Source organism: Macrotis lagotis, chromosome 1 (assembly GCF_037893015.1).
Source record: "Macrotis lagotis isolate mMagLag1 chromosome 1, bilby.v1.9.chrom.fasta, whole genome shotgun sequence".
NCBI lineage: Eukaryota > Metazoa > Chordata > Mammalia > Peramelemorphia > Peramelidae > Macrotis > Macrotis lagotis.
Genome location: NC_133658.1, coordinates 448351147 through 448376960, shown reverse-complemented (window position 1 = coordinate 448376960; position 25814 = coordinate 448351147). Strand labels below are relative to the sequence as shown.

The 25814-nt window shown below is 35.1% G+C and overlaps 1 protein-coding gene across 4 annotated transcripts in view; it reads right to left on the bottom strand.

The window, feature by feature from the left end:
- Positions 1-9882, bottom strand: part of MIA2 (MIA SH3 domain ER export factor 2) — a 135238-nt gene extending 125356 nt beyond the window's left edge. For 3 of the 4 annotated variants that reach the window (XM_074213427.1, XM_074213429.1, XM_074213430.1), the window contains exons 1-2: positions 9594-9881; positions 6106-6239 (exon numbers count right to left, since the gene is read on the bottom strand). In XM_074213427.1, the coding sequence (XP_074069528.1) occupies positions 6106-6239; positions 9594-9708 (249 nt within the window). In that variant the 5' untranslated portion in view covers positions 9709-9881. Of the gene's footprint in view, positions 1-6105; positions 6240-9593 lie in introns of all 4 variants that reach the window. The other variant, XM_074213431.1, reaches the window with a different exon arrangement.
- Between the last annotated feature and the right edge of the window lie 15932 nt (positions 9883-25814).

Genomic DNA, 25814 nt, shown 5'->3' with positions numbered 1-25814 from the left:
AAGCCACTTAACCCTGTTTGCCTTGCAAAAACCTAAAAAAAAAAAAAACCCTAAAAAACCTAAATTTTATTCTCTTCCTTGCCATCCCTCATGGCACTCTGGGCACAACAAAAGCAAATTGAGAAATCCAGGGTTGTCACAACTTTCTACCTGGTTTTGGTACATTCACAAATGTGAATGCTACCCTCTTAGAATTCAGAGTGTAAATAACAGGTAAGGATTTTAGTTTCTGTGCAAAGGATAAGGGACAGGAGAGTCATGTTTGGGTGAACTAGTCTATGTCCTTGATCCACTCCAAACATAAGAAAAGAGGACCAGTTTGTATTAAGCATTTCACAGGTTGTGAAAGAATTTGACTTTTCCCAGGCTGGTTGGAATGAACTATTCTGTGAAACAAGGGATCTTTTTCAGCGGCTTTCACCCAGTTTCCTTATTCTATTTTCTACCCAAGATTAAAAGAACCTCCTGAATTTTGGTCCTCTAACACCAGTTATGGTGCCTCTTGTGGTAACAATTGCAGTTACTTTAATTCTAGTGAAGTGACAACCTAAATTAAGATACCAGGAGATCATTTTACTTATGTTCTTATATTTCTAATAAGTTTCCCACCTTCAAAACATGGAGTCTGAGAATACTATTCTCTTCCCCTTTGCTCTCAGCTACTCCAACCTACCCTGAAGATATAATTTTTATTCGATCACTCTTTCAGGCAGGTCTGACTCTGACCCCATTCGGGGTTTTCTTGGCAGAGATAATAGAGTGACTTGCCATTTCCTTCTCCAGCTCATTTTACAGAAGAGGAAACTGAGGCAAACAGGGTTAAGTGATTTTGCTCAAGGTCACACAGCTAGTAAGTCTGGGGTCACATTTGAACTCAGGAAGATGAGGCTTCCTGATTCCAGGTCCTAGTACTTTATCCCCTGTACCACTAAGCAGCGTTATTAGTTCTAGCATGACCTAAATATAAAAAGGATCATAGGATTATAAATCTAGAGCTGAAAGAGATTTTAGAAGGCATTAAGAACAGTCAGACGCAGTAGATATAGAGCTGGATTTATGAAGACCTAAGCTCAAATTCTGACTCAAACACTTACTAGCTTTATGATCTTAGATAAATCACTTAACCTGTATCTGCCTCAATTTTCTCATCTACAAAATGGGGAATAATAAATAGCAATTAGGGCAGCTAGGTGCCTCAGTGGATAGAGCACCAGCCTTGGAGTCAGGAGTACCTGGGTTCAAATCTGACCTCAGACATTTAATAATTACTTAGCTGTGTGGCCTTGGGCAAGCCACTTAACTCCACTGCCTTGAAAAATAAAAAAAATAAATAAATAAACAAACAAATAAATAAATAGCAGCTATTTTCTGGACCTATGAGGATAATATTTGTAAAAGTGCTTTGTAAACTTTAAAGTTATATGTAAATTCAAGGTATTGCTATTCTCATTTAAATGACTTTATTTTAAATATAACACTAGGTATTTCTATGGAACAACAGAATTCTGTTTAATCTCTTTCAAATCTTTCCATACCTTTAAGTAAAAAAAAAAGATAGTAGGAAGTAGGGGGGGAGAAGGAAGCAGAGTTTAGCCTCTGGAATCAGTTTTCACACCATCAGCTATAACTTCACTGGGCTTAGGAAACCCCTGATGAACTCTGGTTTTAGATTTTAAGATTTTGTTTGAGAAAGTTAACTAAAATGTAAACTCAATAGCCCAAAGGGAGATGCTTTAACTTCCCATGCCAGAAATACAGGATCCTAGCACAGATAATCTATGCAATACAACCAAAAAACCCTGTATATACTCTGATCTTTTTAACAAGATGTCTGGAAAAAGAAAGGAACAAATTCTTTTATAAAATAATTATTACTTACAAATGACCATCCTTGGGATATAGAACAATAAGACACTCTGCTCAGTCCAATGATGAGTCATGACTGCAGAATGCTTTAGAATGAAGGATGTTGCCTACAGGCTGATTTGTTTTGATTCACTTTACTTATTAGAAAGAAGAGGGTATAATCAGAAGGAAATGTTAGTGATTATTTTTTTAAAAAATCATCAAACGACTTTTTAAAGATGCAATGCAACTTCTGAAGCAAGGAGATGGAACCAAGACAGGAAAGACAGGAAAACTTTCCAGTGTGTAAATCAGATATTTAAACTGAACAAAATGGTATACAATCCTTGGGATGAAGAGGCAACATTTCCATTTTAAACAGGGGGACAAGGTTGCTCACACTATTTGGTGGAAAAAGAATCCATATTTAGCTATTCTATCATACAACTTGGTAATAAGAGAATTAGTCATAAGATTTTGACCAAAATCCAATGATACAGAATTACACATATCTGTTTTCCTCTGAAGGCATTAATCATTAATTGATTCACGTTAAAGCAATCTGAAGCAGTAAGGCTTCTCTGAACCACAAACTACCTGGACTTTGGTCAGAACACAGTTGTTTACATACCAAAACCTATGGGATTCATTCAAAGCGACTCTCAGGGGATATATTATAGCTCAAAATGCCTACATGAATAAATTGGAGAAAGAGGAAATCAATGAACTAAGCATGCAACTAAAAAAATTAGAGATGAACAAATCAAAAATCCCCAATTAAATACTAAACTAGAAATTTTAAAAATTAAAGGACAAATTAATAAAACTGAAAGCAAAAAAATTATTGAATTAATAAATAAAACCAAAAGTTGGTATTATGAAAAAAACAATAAAACTGATAAACCTCTGGTCAATTTGATTAAAAAGAAAAGAAAGAAGAAAACCAAATTGCTAGTATCATAAATGAAAAAGGTGAACTCACCACCAATGAGGAGGAAATTAAAGTAATAATTCAAAATTATTTTGCCCAACTCTATGTGAATAAATTTGATAATCTAAGTGAAATGGATGAATATTTACAAAAATATAAGTTGCCCAGGTTAAATGAAGAAGAGATTAAATACCTAAACAACACTAGCTCAGAAAAAGAAATTCAACAAGTCATTACTGAACTCCCTAAAAAAAAATCTCCAGGGCCTGATGGATTCACAAGTGAATTCTACCAAACATTTAAGGAACAATTGGTTCCAATCCTATATAAACTCTTTCGAAAAATAGGGAAAGATGGAACTCTGCCTAACTCTTTCTATGAAACCAATATGGTGCTGTTACCTAAACCAGGAAGAGTTAAAACAGAGAAATAAAATTATAGACCTATTTCCCTGATGAATATAGATGCAAAAATCCTAAATAAAATCTTAGCAAAACGATCACAACAAGTCATCACTAGGATAATACATTATGATCAAGTAGGATTTATTCCAGGAATGCAGGGTTGGTTCAATATTAAGAAAACTGTTAGTATACTCAATTATATCAACAACAAACCTATCAGAAATCATATGATCATATCAATAGATGCTGAAAAAGCTTTTGACAAAATACAGCATCCATTCCTATTAAAAACATTAGACAGTGTAGGAATAAATGGACTGTTCTTAAAATAATAAGCAGTATCTATCTGAAACCATCAACAAGCATTATATTCAATGGGAAGAGGCTAGAGGCATTCCCAATAAGATCAGGGGTTAAATAAGGGTGCCCATTATCACCACTACTATTCAATATTGTATTAGAAATGTTAGCATCAGCAATTAGAGAAGAAAAAGAAATTGAAGGAATTAGAATTGGGAAGGAAGAGACAAAACTCTCACTCTTTGCAGATGACATGATGGTCTACCTAGAGAATCACAAGAAATCATCTAAAAAACTACTGGAAACAATTAGCAATTTTAGCAAAGTTACAGGTTATAAAATAAAATAAATGCTCATAAATCCTCTAGCAAGAAACAGCAGGAAGAGCTAGAAAGAGAAATCCCATTCAAAGTAACCTCAGAAAATATAAAATATTTGGGAGTATATTTGCCAAGACAGACTCAGAATCTTTTTGAAAACAATTATAAAACACTTCTCACACAAATTAAATTAGATTTAAATAACTGGGCAAATATCAACTGCTCATGGATAGGTAGAGCTAATATAATAAAAATGACAATTCTACCAAAAATAACTATCTGTTTAGTGCCCTACCAATCAAAATTCCAAACAATTACTTTAACGAGTTAGAAAAAATTGTAAGTAAATTCATATGGAGAAATAAAAAGTCAAGAATTGCCAGGAGCTTAATGAAAAAAAGTGCAAAAGAAGGTGGCTTAGCCCTACCCAATCTAAAATTATATTATAAAGCATCAGTCATCAAAACTGTGTGGTATTGGCTACGAAATAGAGTGGTGGACCAGTGGAATAGATTAGGTGTAAAAGCAGGAGATAATTATAGTATACAATAAACCCAAAGAGTCTGGCCATTGGGATAAAAACTCCCTCTTTGATAAAAACTGCTGGGATAATTGGAAGTTAGTATGGAAGAAACTTAGATTAGACCAACACCTCACACCCTTTACCAAGATAAGATCCAAATGGTTACAGGACATAGACATAAAAAACAATACTCTAAGCAAATGAGAAGATCAAGGACTAGTCTATCTGTCAGATCTATGGAAAGGGGAAGAGTTTATGACTTAGGAAGAGTTGGAGAACATCACCAAAAACCAATTAGATGATTTTGATTACATTAAATTAAAAAGCTTTTGCACAGATAAAACCAACGTAACCAAGATCAAAAGAAATGTAGTAAATTGGGAAATAATCTTTACAACTAATGATTCTGACAAAGGACTTATTTCTAAAATATAGAGAGAACTGAGTCATATTTTTAAAACAACAAGCCATTCCCCAATTGACAAATGGTCAAAGGATATGCAAAGGCAATTTACAGATGAGGAGATCAAAGTAATCCATAGCCATATGAAAAAAATGCTCTAAATCATTAATTGTTAGAGAAATGCAAATTAAAGCTTCTCTGAGGTACCACCTCGAACCTCTCAGATTGGCCAGTACAACCAGGAAAGATAATTATCATTGTTGGAAGGGATGTGGGAAATCTGGGACACTATTACACTGTTGGTGGAGCTGTGAACTCATCCAACCCTTCTGGAGAGCTATTTCGAACTACGCCCAAAGGGCAACAAAAATGTGCATATCCTTTGATCCAGAAATACCACTACTGGGTCTATACCCTGAAGAGATGAGGAAAAAAGGTAAAAACATTACTTGTACAAAAATATTTATAGCAGCTCTGTTTGTGGTGGCAAAGAATTGGAAATCCAGTAAATGTCATTCAATTGGGGAATGGCTTAGCAAACTGTGGTATATGTATGTCATGGAACACTATTGTTCTATTAGAAACCAGGAGGGACAGGATTTCAGGGAAACCTGGAGGGAATTGCATGAACTGATGCTGAGTGAGATGAGCAGAACCAGAAAGGCACTGTACACCCTAACAGCAACATGGGAGTGATGTTCAACCTTGAAGGACTCGCTCATTCCATCAGTGCAACAATCAGGAACAATTTTGGGCTGTCTGCAAAGGAGAGTGCCATCTGTATCCAGATAAGGAGCTGTGGAGTTTGAACAAAGTGCAAGGACTATCCCTTTAATTTAGAAAAAAAAAAACAGATATCTTATTGTCTCATCTTGTTACCTCTTAGACTTCTCTTCTCTTGAAGGATATGATTTCTCTCTCATCACACCCAATTTGGATCAAGGTACAACATGGAAACAAAATAAAGACTGACAGAGTGCTATCTGGGGGGGGGGGGGAAGCAAGATTAGGGGAAAATAGTAAAACTCAAATAATATCTTTAATAAAAATAAATTAAAAAAACAAAAAAAGAACAATAGAGTTGTTTTCCCTATGGAAAATATGCTTACTCCTTTCCTAGGCAATGATTCTTTCACTTGAACTCTTCTACAGCAACATAACCATTCTCTTTCATAGAAAGCACATAGTTCCATTTTTTTCTACAAGTGCCCAGTTTTGTTCAGTTTTTCAGATGTGTTTGAAGGTTTTTGTTAATACTACAAAGTGCTTTCATAATATTAGATGAAAGCTTTTTTAGAAGTGTAAAATATATTTTACTTATCTTAATCATATCCCATTATAGATATTCAAAAAAATTCAGTGTTGAACAAGATACTTACACTTCCTGCCCACAAATCTTCTCTTTCTCCTAAAAGTTTGGCATAAACAGATATCTCTTCTCCTGTTTTGAAGTTCAAGTATTGGCAGTCAGGTCCTTTGTACTCTCTTATGGCTACTGCTCTGCTTATTAAAGCTATATAAACATTAAGAGAGAATACCATTTTAAACACTAATATTTAAATGTGTTCCACCTCTTGTTTTTTTCTCCCTCAAAGCCATCCTTTCTATCATTTACCAGATTAATTTTCTTTTTTTCCTTCAATTTTCACTTTTTTGGAATGAATTGGAGTTGTCTTGCCCAGGGTCACATAGCTAGTAAATATCTGAGATCAGATTTGAATTGAAGTCCATCCTGACTCCAGGTCTGGTCGTCTATTCACTGTGCTACCTAGCTCCCCCCAGATTAATTTTCTCAAAACACCAATCAAATTATTCCCTTATTCAAAAATCTCAATGGATCCCTACTGTATATCCAAATCTTTCTCTCACTACTATTCAATAGTCTTTTTTACTGTCCTCTGAACACATGTTCATTGATGCTTAGTGTAACTTTGGGCTGTTCTCCATATCGATGACAAGACTTAGATGTTACTGAAAAAAAATATGTTACTCATCTCTTGAAAGAAGGTTGATTGGTGGACCCAAGATATAAGATAAGGATGTGGATATGACAATCATGCTGATTTGTTTTGCTTGACAATGCTTAGGTTTTTTTTACAAAGATTATGTTTTTCCAGTTTTATTTGTGGGGAAAGGGGTTTTAGGAAGGAGGAAGGAGTCAAAAATAATGTTGAAAAAAAAGATCATTGAAGCCTCTTTAAAAAATGCTCAGAAAGAAATATAAGAAAGTTCAGAGAAAAATAGACAAAACAACTATGCTGAATGTGTCATAAGATTATTAAAATCATTCTGCATAAAAATTTGCAATTTCTGGTATAATTCATTTTTTGTTTTATTTTCTATGCATTTTTTTTTTAGTGTTTGGTAAATTCAGAATAAAACAAAAATATTTAAGAAAGTAGGGTTTGTATAATGGAAAAAAAAGATCCTTGGATTCGGAGTTAAAAAAAAATGGAGTTAAAATCCCAGCTGTATTGTATATATGTGTGGCCTTGGGCAAATCATTTAATCCATATTCATCTTAATTTCCTTTTCTGATATTATGGGAAGATTTAGAGTCAGAAGAACCCTTTTAGAAAATCCCAGCTAGGGGTGGCTAGGTGGCACAATGGATAAAGCACTGGCCTTGGAGTCAGGAGTACCTGGGTTCAAATCCCGTCTCAGCCACTTAATAATTACCTAGCTGTGTGGCCTTGGGCAAACCACTTAACCCCATTTGCCTTTCAAAAAACAATTCCAGCTGGTATGAAATAGACCAAATTTCTCCCTTTGCAAGTAATTTCCTCACTCTTAAAATGAAGGGGTTTGACTAAATGAATTTTAAAGGCTTTTTTGGTAATTCTGATAAATCCTATTAGAAAACCTTTGGGTATAACTTAGTCCTTTCTCAGCTGCTCTACTACATAGCAATTTCTCCTTTTCTATTGTCTTAATGGCTCATTGCTCATATTTTAGTATTAATTGTTTCATATGTGTTAGATCTTGCTCCCTAATCTATATAGGCTTCTTGAGGTCTGGAGAAGTAATGAAGCTGAGAACATGGTTGAAAATTAAATTGTGCATTTTTTACATTTCTGTTCTGTTCCCCTCAACCCACAAGAGATCCTCAAGAAAAAAAAAATTATTGAATAAGTAATTTACCAAAGGTATGTTGTATGTATAATACTGTAGGTACTTTTGAAATTATTCCATATTTACAGTAGTGATATTCTTCAGTGAAAAATTAAAATAAATAAATAATTAAATGAAAAATAAAATCACTAATTAAATTTAAATATCATATAAAATTAGACAAATTGGAAGATTTTCCTTTATTTTTGATCTAAATAAACCAGAGGTTTCAAACAGAAGGCCCATGGGTTATTCCCAAGTGTTACTGAAACCAGATTAAAATGAAATATTTAACAAACTAATTTAATAAACTAAATAAAAATTCAATAGACTTTGGATACTATTAATATGTGGTTTTCTAACTCAATATGCAGTCAGGGGATCCTTATATATGATTTAGTCATTCCATTTCTATTTGAATTTGACATCACTGTTCTAAACTATGACCTATAGATATGAAATGTGAGAAAAATAGAAGCTTGAGAAAGAAAAATAATTACAAATGTACTTTGTAATGAGAATAAATATACCTTCCAATGTAATTAAAAATTACTTCTTATAATTCTATTTTTAGTAACTTTCCCCTGATAGTCAGAAAATGTTAAAATCCCAGCTATATGTGTTGTCTTGGATAAGTCATTTTAACCTAATCTTCATTTCCTTGTCTATAAAATGAGAAGATAACTGATAAATCTTGTTCTCCATGTTAATTTACTTTACAGAAAAGGGATTAAAAAAAGTATTTTTTTAAGTTTAGAAATAAAGGTTACATATCAGACAATCCATAATTACTTACTTGAAGTCATTCTAATCTATTAAGCTACAATAATACCACATAATGTTAGAAGAGCTGGGTTCAAGAGCACTCTTCATATTATATTGATAATGGGTAGTTATATAACAACTCAGAATAGTAGATCTCTGGTTTGAAAAATGAGAAAAATAATAACTTATTTCACTTCAAAGAGTTGTGAGGATAGAATGATAAATGTAAATAAAGTATATTGCAAATTATGGAGCTCTATATTATCAATTTAAAGGCAGATATAATAACTGAAATATTTTTATAGTAGATTTAATAAGGAAATTTAACTTGCTCATTTACATAAACAAAATCTTTCTATGAGAGAGGCCTCTGATATCTGTTAAAAGTTTGTATAAATAATTGATAGTGAACCCCTGAGGGGTTCATTATACATGTATGTGTATATAATACATATATGTATATGTGCATATTGTATATATGTACATATAAACTCATACATAACAGTATAAATCATGGTAACTCAAAAATATTTTTTAAATTGCTAGAGAAGTAATGAAACTCAGAATATGGTTGAATATTAAAATAAAGCTTTTGTTATATAAATCAGAAAAAAACATAATGTAGTTTAATGTCTTTATGTCCTCTACCAAGTAATAAATAAGTGGGTAAAATAAAATGGTAAATAATCAAGTATATTTTGAAATACTAACAAATTTGATTGTGATGACTGCGAAGACCTATATATCATTTGAATTTATATGAAACTCTGACCCTTTGACCATTTCTATGCAGTAGTACCAAAGACTGCTTTTCTTCTAATATTTTTCACAGACATTCTACAAAGTTAACCATTACAACTTCATCTTTTCCCCAGTGGTATCTCAAAATTTGTACTACATATTTTCATTTTAATATTTATGCTATGTATTTATGATGTCATTTTCAATAACATTTCAGAGCTAATATGTAAGGAAAAAAAATCAAACTTACTTTCACATTCCACATCTCCGCATTTTTTAAACTCTGCCAGCAGTTTTGTACTCTCCGAGCTTTTTATCAAGGAAATAACTAGAAGGAAAAGTCCATGAACTCCAAACTTTCCCATGACAAAACAGAAAAGGGTAATTCAGAAATCATTCAAAATGTATTATTCGTATAAGCATACTCCCTCCAAAATAATAGATGGGTTTTTCACTTGCTGTAACAAAAACTTTCTAAAAACCTTTGCCAGATATATTTCCTTTCTGTTTGCCAGTTTAGCTTAATAGATAAATGCTCTTTCTCAATCTGCAACGACAGTTATTTAGATAACACATCGGTATTTAATTATTAACAGATTTGTTTACTTTGACTAATATTTTTTATAAGGGTAGCTCATGTAAATCTGTCTCATTTAAAGCTATATTGCTTTCAACATAGATTTCTTTGATTGCATTGCAATGAAATCTTTTCCTGTTAGAATTCAGGAAATTCAATGAGAATTAATTGATAACTTACATGTGTATAAAGCTACTTTTAGTTGGAGGTAGGATATATAGAGTCAGTAATAACTTGTCTAAAGAAAATGATCCATTTTTCTATTGGGGGAAAGCTGTTAAAAGCTAATTATAAGAAAAAGCACCGACCTTGGAGTCAGGAGTACCTGAGTTCAAATCCAAACTCAGATACTTAATAATGGCCTAGCTGTGTGACCTTGGGCAAGTCACTTAACCCCATTGACTTGCCCCAAAAAATCTAATTATAATAAGTAATTTTTAATTACATTGGAAGGTATAGTTATTCCTATTTAATCAGATGCAAAAAAAATCAACTCAATTAGACTAAATTAGCTAAAACAAAGCAAGAAAAAATTATGAAAAACATTAGATCTATAGAACTAAATAGAAGTAAAGTGTCATGTTTCAATATCTGGAAAATATTTTAAAAGGCCTTCTTTTCTTATAAGATTTCAATACATTTGCTCAGATTCTAACATGAAATCACAGTTAGAGGATAGTTCCATTGGTGTCTGAAAGAAGTAGCTCATAAAGTCACAGTTCCCTCTAGTGTCTAAAGCAAAACAAAACAACAACCAGAAAATGACAACTATACCTGTAAGCTAGGTGTTTTGTTTGGGGCTAAAAGCTTGCATTCTGAAGCTATCTTGTTACATATATAACCCCCATTACCACCAAAAGACCAATTCCCCCAAAAGAGAAATAACCCCAAACCCTCCAAGTTCATCCATATCCTGCTAAAGAAGAAGCCTGTAGGTTGAGTCAGAAACTTCTACAATAAGCAAAAGAGGGGCTAGGTCTTAAACAATAAGCTTCTTTTCTCCCCAGAAAGAAAAGGTAAATAACTTGATTGTAAACCCTGGGAATTGTAGTCCTGGAAAAAAAAATTTCCACATTTGAGAAAAACATATGCTTCCATCCCAGGGACTTTTTGACTGAACTTGATCAGAAAAAAAGAGGATCAAAAAGGGAAATCAGACTTTTTGCATCATAGGTTTGATATTAGTAATTAGTAACAATTACTGAGGAAAAAGCTATTGGTAGTTAAATTGCAGAGTATATTTGGATTGCTGGATGTGGAGTTAGGAAGCTATGAGTTCAAATTCAATCTCAGACACTAGCTGAATGACCAAGCAAGTCACTAGACCTTGCTCAGTCTCAGTTTCACTAACTGTAAAAGAGGATAAAAATAGCACCTACACCACAATGTTGGAAAGATCAAATGAATGATATATGAAAGGCACTTTGCCAGCATTAAAAATATATAAATGCTAGCTATTATTATTGCATACCAGGTAGCTAAATGTATAGAAGTGCTGGGTCTGGAGTCAGAGCAGACCTGAGTTACAGTCTCAGATACTTATTACTGTGTGGACCAGAGCAGGTAACTTAATTTGTTTTCCTTAATTCTCTCTCTCTCTTTTTTTAGATTTTTGCAAGGCAAATGGGGTTAAGTGGCTTGCCCAAGGTCACACAGCTAGGTAATTATTAAGTGGCTGAGACCGGATTTGAACCCAGGTACTCCTGACTCCAAGACCTGTGCTTTACGCACTACACCACCTAGCTGCCCTCCTTAATTCTCTTAAGGTTGTTTTGAGAATCAGATGAGATATTTGTGAAGTGCCTATTATATAGTAGGTGCTTAATAAATGTTTATTAGTTGGTTTATTTTTCTTTTAGTGTGAATATAATTCCATTTTAATTTGTGTCTCTGAAAATCTCTTGCCCTTTACATAGAACTATTATCAACCATAACCATTTTGTGACATATAACAAGGTGTAAGGGGAGGGGGAAGAATGGTGAAATGGAAGAAGCCAGGATCTAGTTTGGAATATATGAGGGGAAAGTAAGTGAAGGGATTAATACCCTGTCTAGGGGAGCTGGATAGAGCGCTGGCTCAGTGGATAGAGTTGGATAGAGCACCAGTGCAGTGGATAGAGCACCGGCTCTGGAGTCAGGAGGACCTGAGTTCAAATGTGGACTCAGACACTTAATAATTACCTAGCTGTGTGACCTTGGGCAAAATTGCCTTGCAAAAACAAACAAGAAAACCTGTTCAGATAGCCAGGATTTAATCTTGGTTTGGTTGACTGAAAGAGAATCTTATTGACTTTGGTTTTTAATCATTTTAAGCTCCTAAATGGAAGAGAAAGACTAAGTCATTTCAGGTCTAAATGTGTCTGGATTAGAACTAGTGTGTTGGGGCGGCTAGATGGCACAGTGGCTAGAGCACTGGCCTTGGAGTTTCTGACATTAGCAGTAGAAAAACAGTGAGGGAAGGGAAAGGTCAAATCTTATCTCAAAGGAAATCAACTAGTTCTAAGTGGGAACCATTTGGGATTATAGAATATAATAATAATAATAATAATAGTATTGACATAATGCTTTAGGATTTGCAAAGCATTTTACAAATTGTTGACCAGTGAAAACTAATTTGGGTAGTAAGATAAATCAAATAATAAGAATATACTCCTACGGTGCAAATATGAAAAAGTTATTAAACCCAAAACCTGGGCATTATTGTCAAGTGCCACTACATCCTTGTGTTAGAGCAAAGTAAAACCTCCTTTGAACTGTTCAGTGATTGTGTCTCATTTTGTCCTGATATATAACATGAACTGAAGGTGCTAGCATTAATTATTACCCTAACAATAATCAAATGAGATAGAGAGGATTCCTAAAGACAAAAATGAACAATTTTAATTGAAAAAAAAATTCATAAACAAAGCTAAAGTAACTAAAATTTGAAGGAAAGGTTAACTTGGGGGAGGGGGGATATTTCTGCAGCAAATTTCTCTGATTATATATCCAAGACATTTAAGAATGATTCAAATTTAGAAGTCCTGTCAACACATAAACAATCAAAGAATATAGGCAGTTCTCAAAGAAAGAAATCTGGGGCAGCTATGTGGTATAGTGGATAAAGTACTGGCCCTGGAGTCAGGAGTACCTGAGTTTAAATCCGCCCTCAGACACTTAATAATTGCCTAGCTGTGTGACTTTGGGCAAGTCACTTAACCCCATTGCCCTGCAAACAAAACAAAGAAAGAAATCCAGGCCATCCCAAATCAATAATAGAGAAATTCAAATTAAAGCAACCCTGAAATTCCATCTCATTCCCATCATATTAGAAAAGAGAGGAAATATACAATGCTGGAAGAATTTTGGGAAAACAAGCAAAATAATGCATTGTTAGGGAGTTGATATTCTGGAAAGTAATTTGGAACATGTGCCAAAAGTCACTAACCCTTCATGCTCTTTATTTTAGCACTATCACTACTAGATTTACATCCCAAAGAGATCAGAAAGAAGAAAAAGACACACATGGACAAAAAATATTTATTCTAGCTCTTTTCATAGTTGCCCCAAACTGGACATTAAGGTCTACCACTGGAAAATGGATAAACAAATTATGGTATCTGAATTTAATAGAATATTAGAAGTGACAAAATGAAGCAGCTAGATGATGCAGTAGATAGAGAACTAGCCTTAGAAGTTGGAGGAGGATCAGAAAGCAAAATCTGGAGTCAAACACTTGATACCTACTAGCTGTGTGACCTTGAGCAAGTCACTTAACCCCATTGCCCCACAAACCCTACACCCCCCCCTGAAAAAAATAGCCTTAAGGAGCAAGTAGGTGGCACAATGGATAGAGCATGGACACTGGAGTCAAAAGGACCTGAGTTCAAATCCAGTCTCAGATATTTAAAAATTACCTAGCTGTGTGATCTTGGTCAAGTCCCTTAACCCCATTGTCTTGCAAACAAAACAAAACAAACAAACAAAAAGAAGTGACAAAATGATTGAAAAATGTCAATTGCTCATGATTAGGTTGAGCTAATATAATAAAAATGACAATTCTACCCAAATTAAATTATTTATTCAGTGCCATACCAATCAAACTACCAAATAACTATTTTACTAAGCTAAAACAATACTAACAAAATTCATCTAGAGCAACAAAAGGTCAAGAATATCAGGGGAACTAATAAACAATGTAAAGAAAGTTGGCCTAGCTCTATCAGATCTAAAATTATACTACAAAGCAGCAGTCATCAAAACTGCCTGGTACTGGTTAAGAAATGGAACACTGGATCAGTGGATTAGGATAGATTCAAAAGAAACAGTAGTAAATGACTACAGTAATCAAACCCAAAGTCATAAACTCACCTTTTGACAAAAGTTGTTGGGAAAACTGGAAAATAGTATGGCAAAAACTAGGCATAGATCCACATCTCATACCCTAAACCAAAATAAGGTCAAAATGTATACAGGATTTAGGCATAAAGAGCAATACAATAGGCCAATTAATATATCAAGAAATACTACATCAGATCTATGGAGAGGGAAGAAATTTATCACCAAGCAAGAAATAGAGGACTTTATAAATTGCAAAATGGATGATTTTGACTATATTAAATTAATAAGTTTTTGCACTAATTAAACCAATGCTTCCAAAACTAAAAGTGAAACAGAAAGATCGGAAACAATTTTCATAGCTAGGGGTTCTGATAAAGGTCTCATTTCTAAAATAGTTAAAAAATTGGATCAAATTTATAAGATAACAAATCATTCCCCAATTGATAAATGATCAAAAGATGTGAACAGGCAGTTTTCAAATGAGGAAATTAAAGTTATTTACAATCATATAAGAAATGCTCCAAATCATTACTAATTAGAGAAATGCAAATTGAAACAACTAGGAGGTTCCACCTCACACCTATCAGATTGTCTAAGATGACAAAAAGAGAAGATGATCAATGTTGGAAAGGTTGTGGTAGGATTGGTACATTAATTCATTGCTGGTGGAGTTGTGAAATGATCCAACCATTCTGGAGAACAATATGAAACTCTGCCCAAAAAGCAATAAAACTGTTCATATCTTTGACCCAGCAATTCCAATACTAGGCCCATATCCAGAAGAAATCATAAAAAAAGCTCCACATGTTCCAAAATATTCATAGTGGCTCTTTTTGTAGTGGCAAAGGATTGGAAATTGAGGGGATGCTCATCAATTGGGGAAATGGCTAAACAAGTTATGGTACATAAATACCATAACTTATTATTATTCTATAAGAAACCATAAATGGTCAGACTCTAGAGAGGCATGGAATGACATAAAAGAACTGCTAAGTGAAGGAAGCAGAACCAAAAGAACATTGTAAATATTTTTTTTTTAAGATTTTACTTTGAGTTTTACAATTTTCCCTCCCAATCTTCCTTCCCTCCCCCCTAGAAGGCAGTCTGTTAGTCTTTACATTGTTTCCATACTATACATTGATCTACGTTGATTGTGATGAGAAAGAAATCATATTGTTAAGGAAGAAAGATAAAGTATAAGAGATAGCAGAATTACATAATTTTTTTTCTAAATTAAAGGTAATAGAGGCAGCTAGGTGGCGCAGTGGATAGAGCACTGGCCCTGGTGTCAGGAGGACCTGAGTTCAAATCCAGCCTCAGATACTTAATAATTACCTAGCTGTGTGGCCTTGGGCAAGCCACTTAACCCCATTGCCTTGCAAAAAACCTGAAAAAAAAAACATTCATTATATAAATTAAAGGCAATAGTCTTTGGTCTTTATTCAAACTCCACGATTCTATTGGGACTTCCGGCCAAGATGGCGGAGAGAAGACAGGCACAGTTCTAAAGTCTCCTGATCTCTTCCCCATCTATCACATGAAACAAACCTCTTAAAAGAAATCCGAACTAGGAAACCCAGAAAGAAAAGCCAGGAGAGGAAAATCTAGCTCAGGATTCGTCTCCCGCAGCAGCCTTGGCTGAGTACCGGCAAGTGAGTCTGAGCTCCCAGGGAAGATCAGCCAGACCAAAGCTGAATCGGAACTGGGAGTCTGAGGGCCCGAGAGCCGGACCTGCTGGATCAGCGGTGGGGCTGGACGAAGGGGGCTTGGGTCCGCAGGGAAGCAGAGGTGCTGGTGTTGGTGCTGTCCCCCTGGAGCTTGGGGAAGGGGCTGCGGGGAGAGGTCTGGTGCAGGAGAGCTGGGGACACCATCCCTGGGCTCCTCAGGTCTGAGAAACTTTGAGCCCACGCCTCCATTGCACTGAGGCCTCTTCTCAAACAAATGCAAATTACTTCTGCCTCAGGCCCAGGTGTGTGAGCAAAAGAACCAGCTCAGCTAAGGAATCACCTCGGGCCAGGGTGAAGCCCACCATTGATTGAAGGCAAAAGAATTCAATAGCTCCAATTCCCTCCCTCAAGCAAAGGGAGAAGGCCTCGCAACCAAGGTCACAGACACTCCAGAGAAAGCAACCAGCACCTCCTACTGGCCAGCCAGAGAAACTGCCCTCAGTGAGTAAAGCCTTTAGAGATCAAGCCCAGGTGAACCAGCCCCACCCAACTCAAGGTCTTAGCATAATGAAGAAGGGTCAGCAGAAAGGTGCATCCATAGAAAAATTCCTGGAAGAGAAAGACCCCAACCCAGAGAGACCTGGAACATCTGAGGAGAATACAATCTGGTCTCCAGCACTTAAAGACTTCCTTGAAGAAATAAGGAAGGAGTTTAAAAATCAACTGGAAAATTTGGGGGAGACAATTAATACCTTGCAACAAGAAAACAAAACCTTAGAAAGTAGAATTGGACAATTACAAAATGAGAATAATTCTCTCAGATCCTCAAATGAGCAAATGCAAAAAAAAATTAATTCTCTCAAAACCTCAGTTGGTCAAATGGAAAGCTCTTTCAAAAGTAGAATTGACCAATTGGAAAAGGTTAATGAAGAAAACTCCTCCCCCCCAAAAATAAGAGTCAGTTAAACAAAATCAAAAAATAAAAAATAAAACAAACTCCACAATTCTTTCTCTTATTGTTTTTCTTTCCTATCTCATGGTTTTCTTTCTTTTGCCTTAATCTTAATTCCTCATAAGAAAATGACTAATCTGTAAACATGTTAAATGTAAATGTGTATGTACAATATTCACCATACTGGTCATCACTGAGGAAAGGGGGGTGGGAGAGAGATGGAAGGAAATGTAACTTAAAAATATGCACATGCATGTGGATGAATGTTGAAAAACTTTCATAACATGTAATTGGAAAAATAAAATATCAATTGAAAAAATTTATAAAAAAAAGAAGTGACAAAATGTACAATTTTAGAGGAAAATGGAAGACTTCTATGAACTGATATAAAGCAAACAAATCTAGGACAATTTACCTAATAACAGCATTATTTTAAAAAAAATTTAAATGTCTAGAATTTTCATCATTGCAAGGATAAACCAATATTCCAGAGGTCTACAGGTGATGCACATTTCTGACTGAAAGATAATTTAAAATGGTGAGAAAAAATTTTAAAACATGACAAATGTGGGAATTTGTTTTGCTGGATATATATGAAGATTTTATTTTTCTTGTTCCTTGAGGAAGACAGGGAAATGGAAACATGATGCAATATGTAAAATAAAATAAAATAAAATACTCAATGAAATCCTGAAACTTGAAGTGATTATGCATTTTTAACTGACAATGTTTCAGTTTAGTGATAAAACCTTATATGAAAATAGTTCCTTTATGTACATATGTGTATGTTAATAGATTTCTATGTGTGTGCTTGTGAATGTGTGTGTGTGTATATATACACATGCTTAACTCAAGACTTCTTTAGGTGGTGGAGGGGAAAGGAGTGGGAATAAAGTAAAAAGTGCATAGAAGAGAGTAAATGAAAACTAACAAAGAAGTAAAGAAAAGCTGGGCAGTTTTGAAAACAATGTGTGTATTTATATAGGTTTTCTCAAAATGGAAATTATATTGAATTCTCTCTTATGATCCTTTTCTCATTTGGTATCTTAGTTTTAAATAAAAAATTTACAAAAAAAAATATGAAAATAGCTCCTTTAACTCCATCCTCCCTGGATGGGGGAACAATGAGAATCTTGTCATATTTCTCACACACACACACACACACACACACACACACACACATACACACACAAAATTGAGATTATTCCCTAAGAAGTCCTTCTATCGATCAATCAATCAACAAATATTTATTAAGCATCTTCCATGTGCTAGGCATTATGCTAAACAATGGAGATTCAAAAAATCTCTGCCCTCAAGGAGCTTACATCTTATGGGAAAGATAATATGCACACACAAATATATACAAAGCAAGCTACATATAGGATAAATAGGAAATTAAAAATATATATACTAGAATTTTTTTAATTTAAAAAATTTTTATTTTCAGTTCTAAGTTCTCTTCCTCATTTCATCCTTGCTCCATCCATTGAAAAGGCAAGAAATATGATACCCATTATACATATGAAATCATGCAAAATCTATTTCTACCTTAGCAATGACTCAGGATAAAAAGCAAGAAAAATAATAAACTTCAGATTTGTATGAACTGATGCTGAGCGAGATGAGCAGAACCAGAAAAACATTGTACACTCTCATAGCAACATGGGGGTGATGATCAACCTTGATGGACTTGCTCATTCCATCAGTGCATCAATCAGGGACAATTTTGGGCTATCTGTGATGGAGAAAACCATCTGGATCCAGAGAAAGAATTGCAGAATTTAAACAAAGACCAAAGAGTTTCAATTTAGGGGGGGAAAGTTATTATGTAATTTTGCTATCTCTTATACTTTATTTTTCTTAAGGATATGATTTCTCTCATCACATTCAACTTAGATCAATGTATAACATGAAAATAATGTAAAGACTAACAGACTGCCTTCTTTGGGGGGGAGGAAAGCAAGATTAGGGGGAAAATTGTAAAACTCAAAATAAACAAATCTTTCTATAAAAAAAGAAAAATAATAAATTTCAGTCTGAAATGAGAGTCCATTTGTTCTCCACCTAGGGGTGAATATTATTTTTCATCATGAGTCCTTTGGAATTGTTGTGGATCAGTGTTATTAAGTCTTTCATAGCTGATTATCATTTCAATACTGCTATTACTATATACATTATTTTCCTGGTTCTAAACACTTCATTTTACAACATTTCATAGAAGTCTTTTCAGGGGGCAGCTAGGTGCCACAGTGGATAGAGCACCAGCCTTGGAGTCAGGAGTACCTGAGTTCAAATGTGACCTCAGACACTTAATAATTACCTAGCTGTGTGGCCTTGGGCAAGCTACTTAACCCTATTTATTGCCTTGCAAAAACCTAAAAAAAAAAAAAGTCTTTTCAGGTTTTTCTGAAACCATCTATTTCACCATAGGAAAAGGCACTGAAATTAAATTGGGAAAAGCTTCCTGTGAAAGATGGGATTTTGTTTAGGTGTTTAAGGAAGCCAGGAAGTCAGTAGGTGGAGTTAAAGAGGGATAGCATTCCAGGCATGGGGGGTGGAGGTGGGGAGCCACAGAATGATAAATTATTTTGTATTTGCTCCTAGGGACAATAAGCCACTGACATTTGGCTAAGGGAGTGACACAACTGAACCTGTGCTTTAGGAAAATTACTTTGGCAGTTGAATGGAGAATGGATTGAAGTGGGGAGAGGTTTTTGATAGTATTTTTCCCAATTATATGTAGACAATTTTTAGCATTTTTTTTTTTTTGGTTTTGCAAGGCAATGGAGTTAAACAACTTGCCCAAGGTCACACTAGGCCATTATTATGTGTCTGAGGTCACATTTGAATATTTGAATTCAGGTCCTCCTGACTCCAGGGCCGGTGTTCTATCCAGTGCATCACCTAACTGCCCTTCTAGCATTCACTTTTTACAAAATTTTGAGTTCCAAATTTTCTCTTTTTCTACCTCCTTTCCCCTTTTCCTAAAATGGTAAACACTTTCATATATGTTATATATCAAAGTAAAGTTACAATCATGTAAAATATATTTCCATATTTGTCACAGCAGCAGACCCACCAGCAGGGTATTGCAATAATCTAAGGATGGGGTAATGAGGGCTTGCAACAGAATGGTAGAAATGTCAGAGGAGAAAAGAGGGTTTATAGGAAAGATGTTACAGAGGTGGAACAGCTTGGATAAGGGAGATGAAGTCTCCAAGAGATTGGATGAATGATGCTAAAGGCTGTAGCACTAAGAGAAGAAAAAGAAATTGAAGGAATTAAGAGTGTTAGAAAATTGACTAAAAAGCTACTTGAAACAAAGGCTACAGAAAGTTGAGGGCAATGAGGCTTGGAAAAAAGGTCGTTGTATCTGACAACTAAGAGATCAGTGGTACTTTTGCAGAAAGCAGTTTTGGTGGAATAAGGTTGGAAGCCAGGTTGGAAGAGATTGTTATTTGTCCTTTATTTTCGAAGAGGAGCATGACTCAAGGATGTGATATCAATGACACACAAATGAATTAGATTTAAGCGAGGGTGGACTATGGAAAATCACCAGCCTTATCTTTCTTCTCTGATGCCATCTGGCCAGATATCTGGATCAGGATGACAGAGATGGCTCTGATTACAGTGGGAGTCCTTGGCCTTTTTCAGCTGAGGCAAATGTCCATTCAGTGATTAAGGCAAGATAAGAAAGAAATGAGGTGGGCCGCTTTAACCTAGTCCAAAAAAAAAAAACCCAAAACAAAACCCAACAAATTATGGAGAGAAAAACCCTCAGGATTTCTGGCCAAAACATACAATTGCTATTTACATTTGCTCTTAGCCAAACAATGACCCAAGTGGGGCTTAGTCTGAGATTATTGTTAACCAATTGATGAAAGCTAAAGTGATTGGTTATAAACCCCAAGATATTTTACCAGGCAAATAAAAATGTATATTCCTTTGGGCTGAATACTAGCAGGTTAGGGGTGTGATAATAAGGTCATTGTAAATGGGTTAAAACTAGTGTAAGAGAAGAGAAAGTGAAGGCACCTATTGGAGATGGATTTTTAAAGGAGTTTATTTACAAAAAAGCAAAGAGAAATATAAGATGGGATATTGTTAATGTGGTTGGCAATATCTGACATTATCTGGAAGTATCTCATATGTTGGTAATCAGGAATAAGTTAGGGAGACATAGAGGAGTGGTAGTTATGGAAAATTATTTTGTTTGGAGAAGCCAAAGAAATAATGAAGTGGAATCATAAAGGAGGCAGTTCATATGCTCTTTTCAGAACTAATTAATTTCTTTTCATTTTTCAGCTACAAGAGACTCTTTCCATTTACATAGCCACCACCCTATTTCAGACCCTCTCAATGCCTCTCACCTTAAGTATTGAAATGGCCTAATTGAATTCTCAGCTTCAAGTCCTTCCACACAGTTATTAAAATGATTTTTGTGTGAAATAGAAGTCTGGTCATGTCACCAATACACAAACACACACACACATTTAAAACTCTTCACAATGTTTGTAATCTTGCATATCTTCCTTTCCATCCCTTGCAATCAATCTGGTCTGCTTCCTCATACAACACTCCATTTCCTGTCAAAGTCTTTGCCATGACTCTCAGAATCTCTGACTTCCTTGAAGTCCACCTTCTTCAGGAAGCCTTTCCCAATTCCTCCAGCTTTCCCATAGATGGGAGGTTATTTTTCCAACTATAATGAATCTTGTACATACCTATTTAAGTTGTCTTCTCTAAATAAGCTCCTAAAGAGCAGAGGCTATTTTTGCTTTGTTTCTTATCAATTCTCAGTGCTTACCATAATGCTTTGCATATAGTAAGCCCTTAAAAAAAATCTGATTAGATGATTTATAGAGCAAAAGCTCTGACTTTTTTATTTTCTCTTACAATTGTAGCTAGCTAACTATGGTGTTGTAATAAATGTTCCCATTTAATTAACATGGAGAAGGGGGAGAAAGTAAGGGAAAGGATATGAAACGATGATTTACATGGCAGGGTTGGATGGCAAAATTACTGGCAGCATGGTCTGGAACCAGCAAGGTCTACTGATTCACCAGCCCGGACAGCAAAACTCCAAGGAGAGAATTCAAAACTGAGAGATGAGGTACTTAAAGTCACTTAAAGTCACAAAGCTACTAAGTGACTACATCTTAGCATAGTGCCCAGCATATGAACAAGCTTAATAAATGTTTATTGATTGTTGATTGCCAGGCATTGTGCTACAGACTTGTAGACTTACAGTAACTTTCACTCAGTAAGGTAGTCTCTTCTTAATGAATAGAAAAAGCCATGCAAAGAATTGGCAATAGAATGTTAGACTCTACTGAAGAGTAGGGAAGCTTTTTCAAATGCTCCAAAAGTTATTAAACTACTATATGCCTAGTGCTAGGGATAGAAATATAAAGAATCAATTAACCTATAGCCTAAGGAGCTAATCTGAAAGGGAGGCAAGTACAAATAGAAGTATATAAAGAATGAAGAAATTTTTAAAAAATTAAATAAAAGGGAATCTGGGAATTTGTGATTATACAAAAATCAGGAAAGCTTTCATGTAAGATTTGGCATTTGATCTGCATCTTGAAGGAGTAGAGGAATTCTATCTACAAAGAAGCACATTGTAGGCATGGTGGACAGTCGTACCCAGGAGTGAAGAAGACTGGGATAGAGTATTGTGTGTGTGAGGAACAAAGAAAAGGCCTACATGGCTGGATTCCAGAGTTTATATATAATGAAGCTGAAAGTATAGGTTGGGAATAGGTTGTTGGGGGATTTAAATGCAAGTTTAAATTTTATGCTGCAGGTCATTGGAAAACACTTTTGAATCTTTTCTTATCTATAAAATTAGGGGATTAAACTTAACTGTCTCCTTTGGCAGGACAGTGGTTGGAGAAAGCAAGAGACCAATTAAACTTGCAATAATCTCTTGATGAGAGGTGAAGGACTAAAGTGGTAGCTTTGCAAATAGGAAACCCTCAGTTGTGGTAGATATTTTAGGGGTAGATAAAAGATCTGGCAACTGATTTGGATGAATTAAAGGTCAATGAATTTGAAAATTATCGGTGACCTCAACAAAGCAGTTTTAGAACAATAGGAGTAAAAGTCAGATGAAAGGGGGTAATATAGATGGCATTATGCTATCTTGATCTACCTAGCTCTATATTCATAGCCTGAACTCAAGTTTCTAACAGAAACATTGTGCCAATTTGTACCTTCAAAATAGAGTTCGGTATAAAAGCTTGACTTTCTATCCCAGTCTTATCACACAATCAACTACCTTTAATTCCCCTAGAGATAAGAGAATCTAGCAATATTATAAGGCCAATATCAAGATACTGGGCATGACATGAGGACTTTGGCATAACAACCAAATGTAGGTGCTTCTTTCCAAAGCCCAGTTGGGCTAATAGTGTCAAAATGCTTACATTATTTCCCTACTTAAGCAGTTTATGACTAAGGAAGAGGTGTAGAACATCACTAAAAAAAAAACCAACTAGATGATTTTGATTACATTAAATTAAAAAGCTTTTGCACAGACAAAACCACTGCAACCAGAATCAAAAGAAATGTAGTAAACTGGGAAACAATCTTTATAACTGACATTTCTGACAAAGGACTCATTTCTAAAATATACAGAATTTTTTTTTTAAAAAGCCATTTCCCAATTGACAAATGGTCAAAGGATATGCAAAGGCAATTTACAGATGAGATCAAAGCAATCCATAGCCATATGAAAAATTGCTCTAAATCATTAATTATTAGAGAAATGCAAATTAAAGCTCTGAGGTACCACCTCACACCTCAGACTGGCCAATATGCCCAGAAAGGATAGTGATCATTGTTGGAAGGGTTGTGGGAAATCTGGGAAACTATTACATTGATGGTGCAGCTGTGAACTCATCCAACCTTTCTGGAGAAAAATTTGGAACTATACCCAAAGGACAACAAAAATGTGCATACCCTTTGATCCAGCAATACCACTCCTGGGCCTATACCCTGAAGAGATGAGGAAAAAAGGGTAAAAGCATCACTTGTACAAAAATATTCATAGCAGCCCTGTTTCTGGTAGCAAAGAATTAGAAATCAAGTAAACGTCCCTCTATTGGGAAATGGCTTGGCAAACTGTGGTATATCTATGTCATGAAACACTATTGTTCTATTAGAAACCAGGAGGGATGGGAATTCAGGGAAGTCCACAGGGATTTGCATGAACTGATGCTGAGTGAGATGAGCAGAACCAGAAAAACACTGTACACCCTAACAGCAACATGGGGGTGATGATCAAACTTGATGGACTTGCTCATTCCATTGGTGCAACAATCAGGGACAATTCAGGGCTGTCTGCAATGGAGAGTGCCATCTGTATCTAGAGAAAGAACTATGGAGTTTGAACAAAGACCAAAAACTATTACTGTTAATTTAGGGAAAAAAAAAAACCCAATCTTATTATCTGATCTTACTATCTCTTATACTTTATGTTTCTTCCATAAGGATATGATTTCTCATTCAATTTGGACCAACGTGTACCATGGAAAGACTAACAAACTGCCTTCTGTGGGGTGTGGGGGGATCAAAGTACAATTAGGGGAGAAATCGTAAAACTCAAAATCTTAAAAAATAAAAGAATCATTATTCCCTACTTTACAGGGTAGCTTTAAAAATATTCTATTTGTCCATAACTGATATAAAGTAGGTTTTGCTCAGGTTACTCATTCATGATATGCTGTACTTTACATATACATCTCATCTGATCCTTAGGACCCAGTTTTTGTGAAGCTCAGGATTAATGGGCCAGGGTCAGATTTCAATCAAACTTCTAAATGAGAGTAGTTAAGTCCCATAATCTTACAGCCTGTTTTCTCATCTGTGAAATAAGAATGCCTACTCTAGAACAGAATAGAATTCTTGTCCTTCCTTTTCAAAGACCACATCAGGGAGGTGATGCCATGACAAGCACATGCAATGGATTTGAGTGAGGGGTGTCAGAGGCTGGATTTCAACTCCTATCCTCCTGACTCCCAAGGCCAGTGGTCTGGGACATCTAGCTTCCCCAGGGATGGATGCCATAGGGATCAGACGTCATAATGGGAACTGGCATCTAAAAGAATTACATAAACAAAAGGGTAGTTCTTGACATTAACAGTGGTTATGGGCATATTTATGTGGACATGTTCTGCACAAAACCCAAAATTCTATCTGAAAGCCAAGTATTAGCTAGAATTCAAAAAGTAATTATGTCTTTAGTGACCTAAGGAAGAGTGGTTTACAAAATTACAGATTGTTGGTCCTGAAATCTAGCTTCCCATCCAATGCAGAAATCTTTTCTAGGCATAACTGGATTTGGAATCTGAGAACCTCAGTTGAAATGACTACTTCTTATAATCTGATAGCAAAACCACCCTGAGCCTTGGGTTCTTTCAACTTGGACATAAAGATTTCTAAGATCCCTCCCAGTTCATACAAAACATTAATTCCAGTCTGCTTTAATACTGTCACTATTTTACTGCCTTCACACTGTCAAAATACAATCTCATTTAAAGTAAGGATTGTTTCATTATCTTGTAACCCCAGTGCTACTGAAGTAACTTGGCACACTGGTGCTCAATGATTGCTTCTGTCAAGGCCTTAGGAAAAAATCCAAATATTATCTTACTAGCTAACCATTTATAAATGCGAACACATTATAACCTAAAGATCTTCACTCTCACGTTTCTTTCAACAGTCTTTGGCATGCATGACATAATTCGGACCCTTTCAGATAGACACCCTTGCTCTGATACATTGATCCAATTATTCTTCTTAAAACATGTCCAGAATTAAACACAATACTCTTTCAATCTGAGGAGAAATTAAGGCCCTTTTTTGGGGGGGGGGAGTAATTAATACTAGTACATGAATCACATTTATCCCAGTAGTATTATCAACTATCATTAAATTAAAAATAGGGAA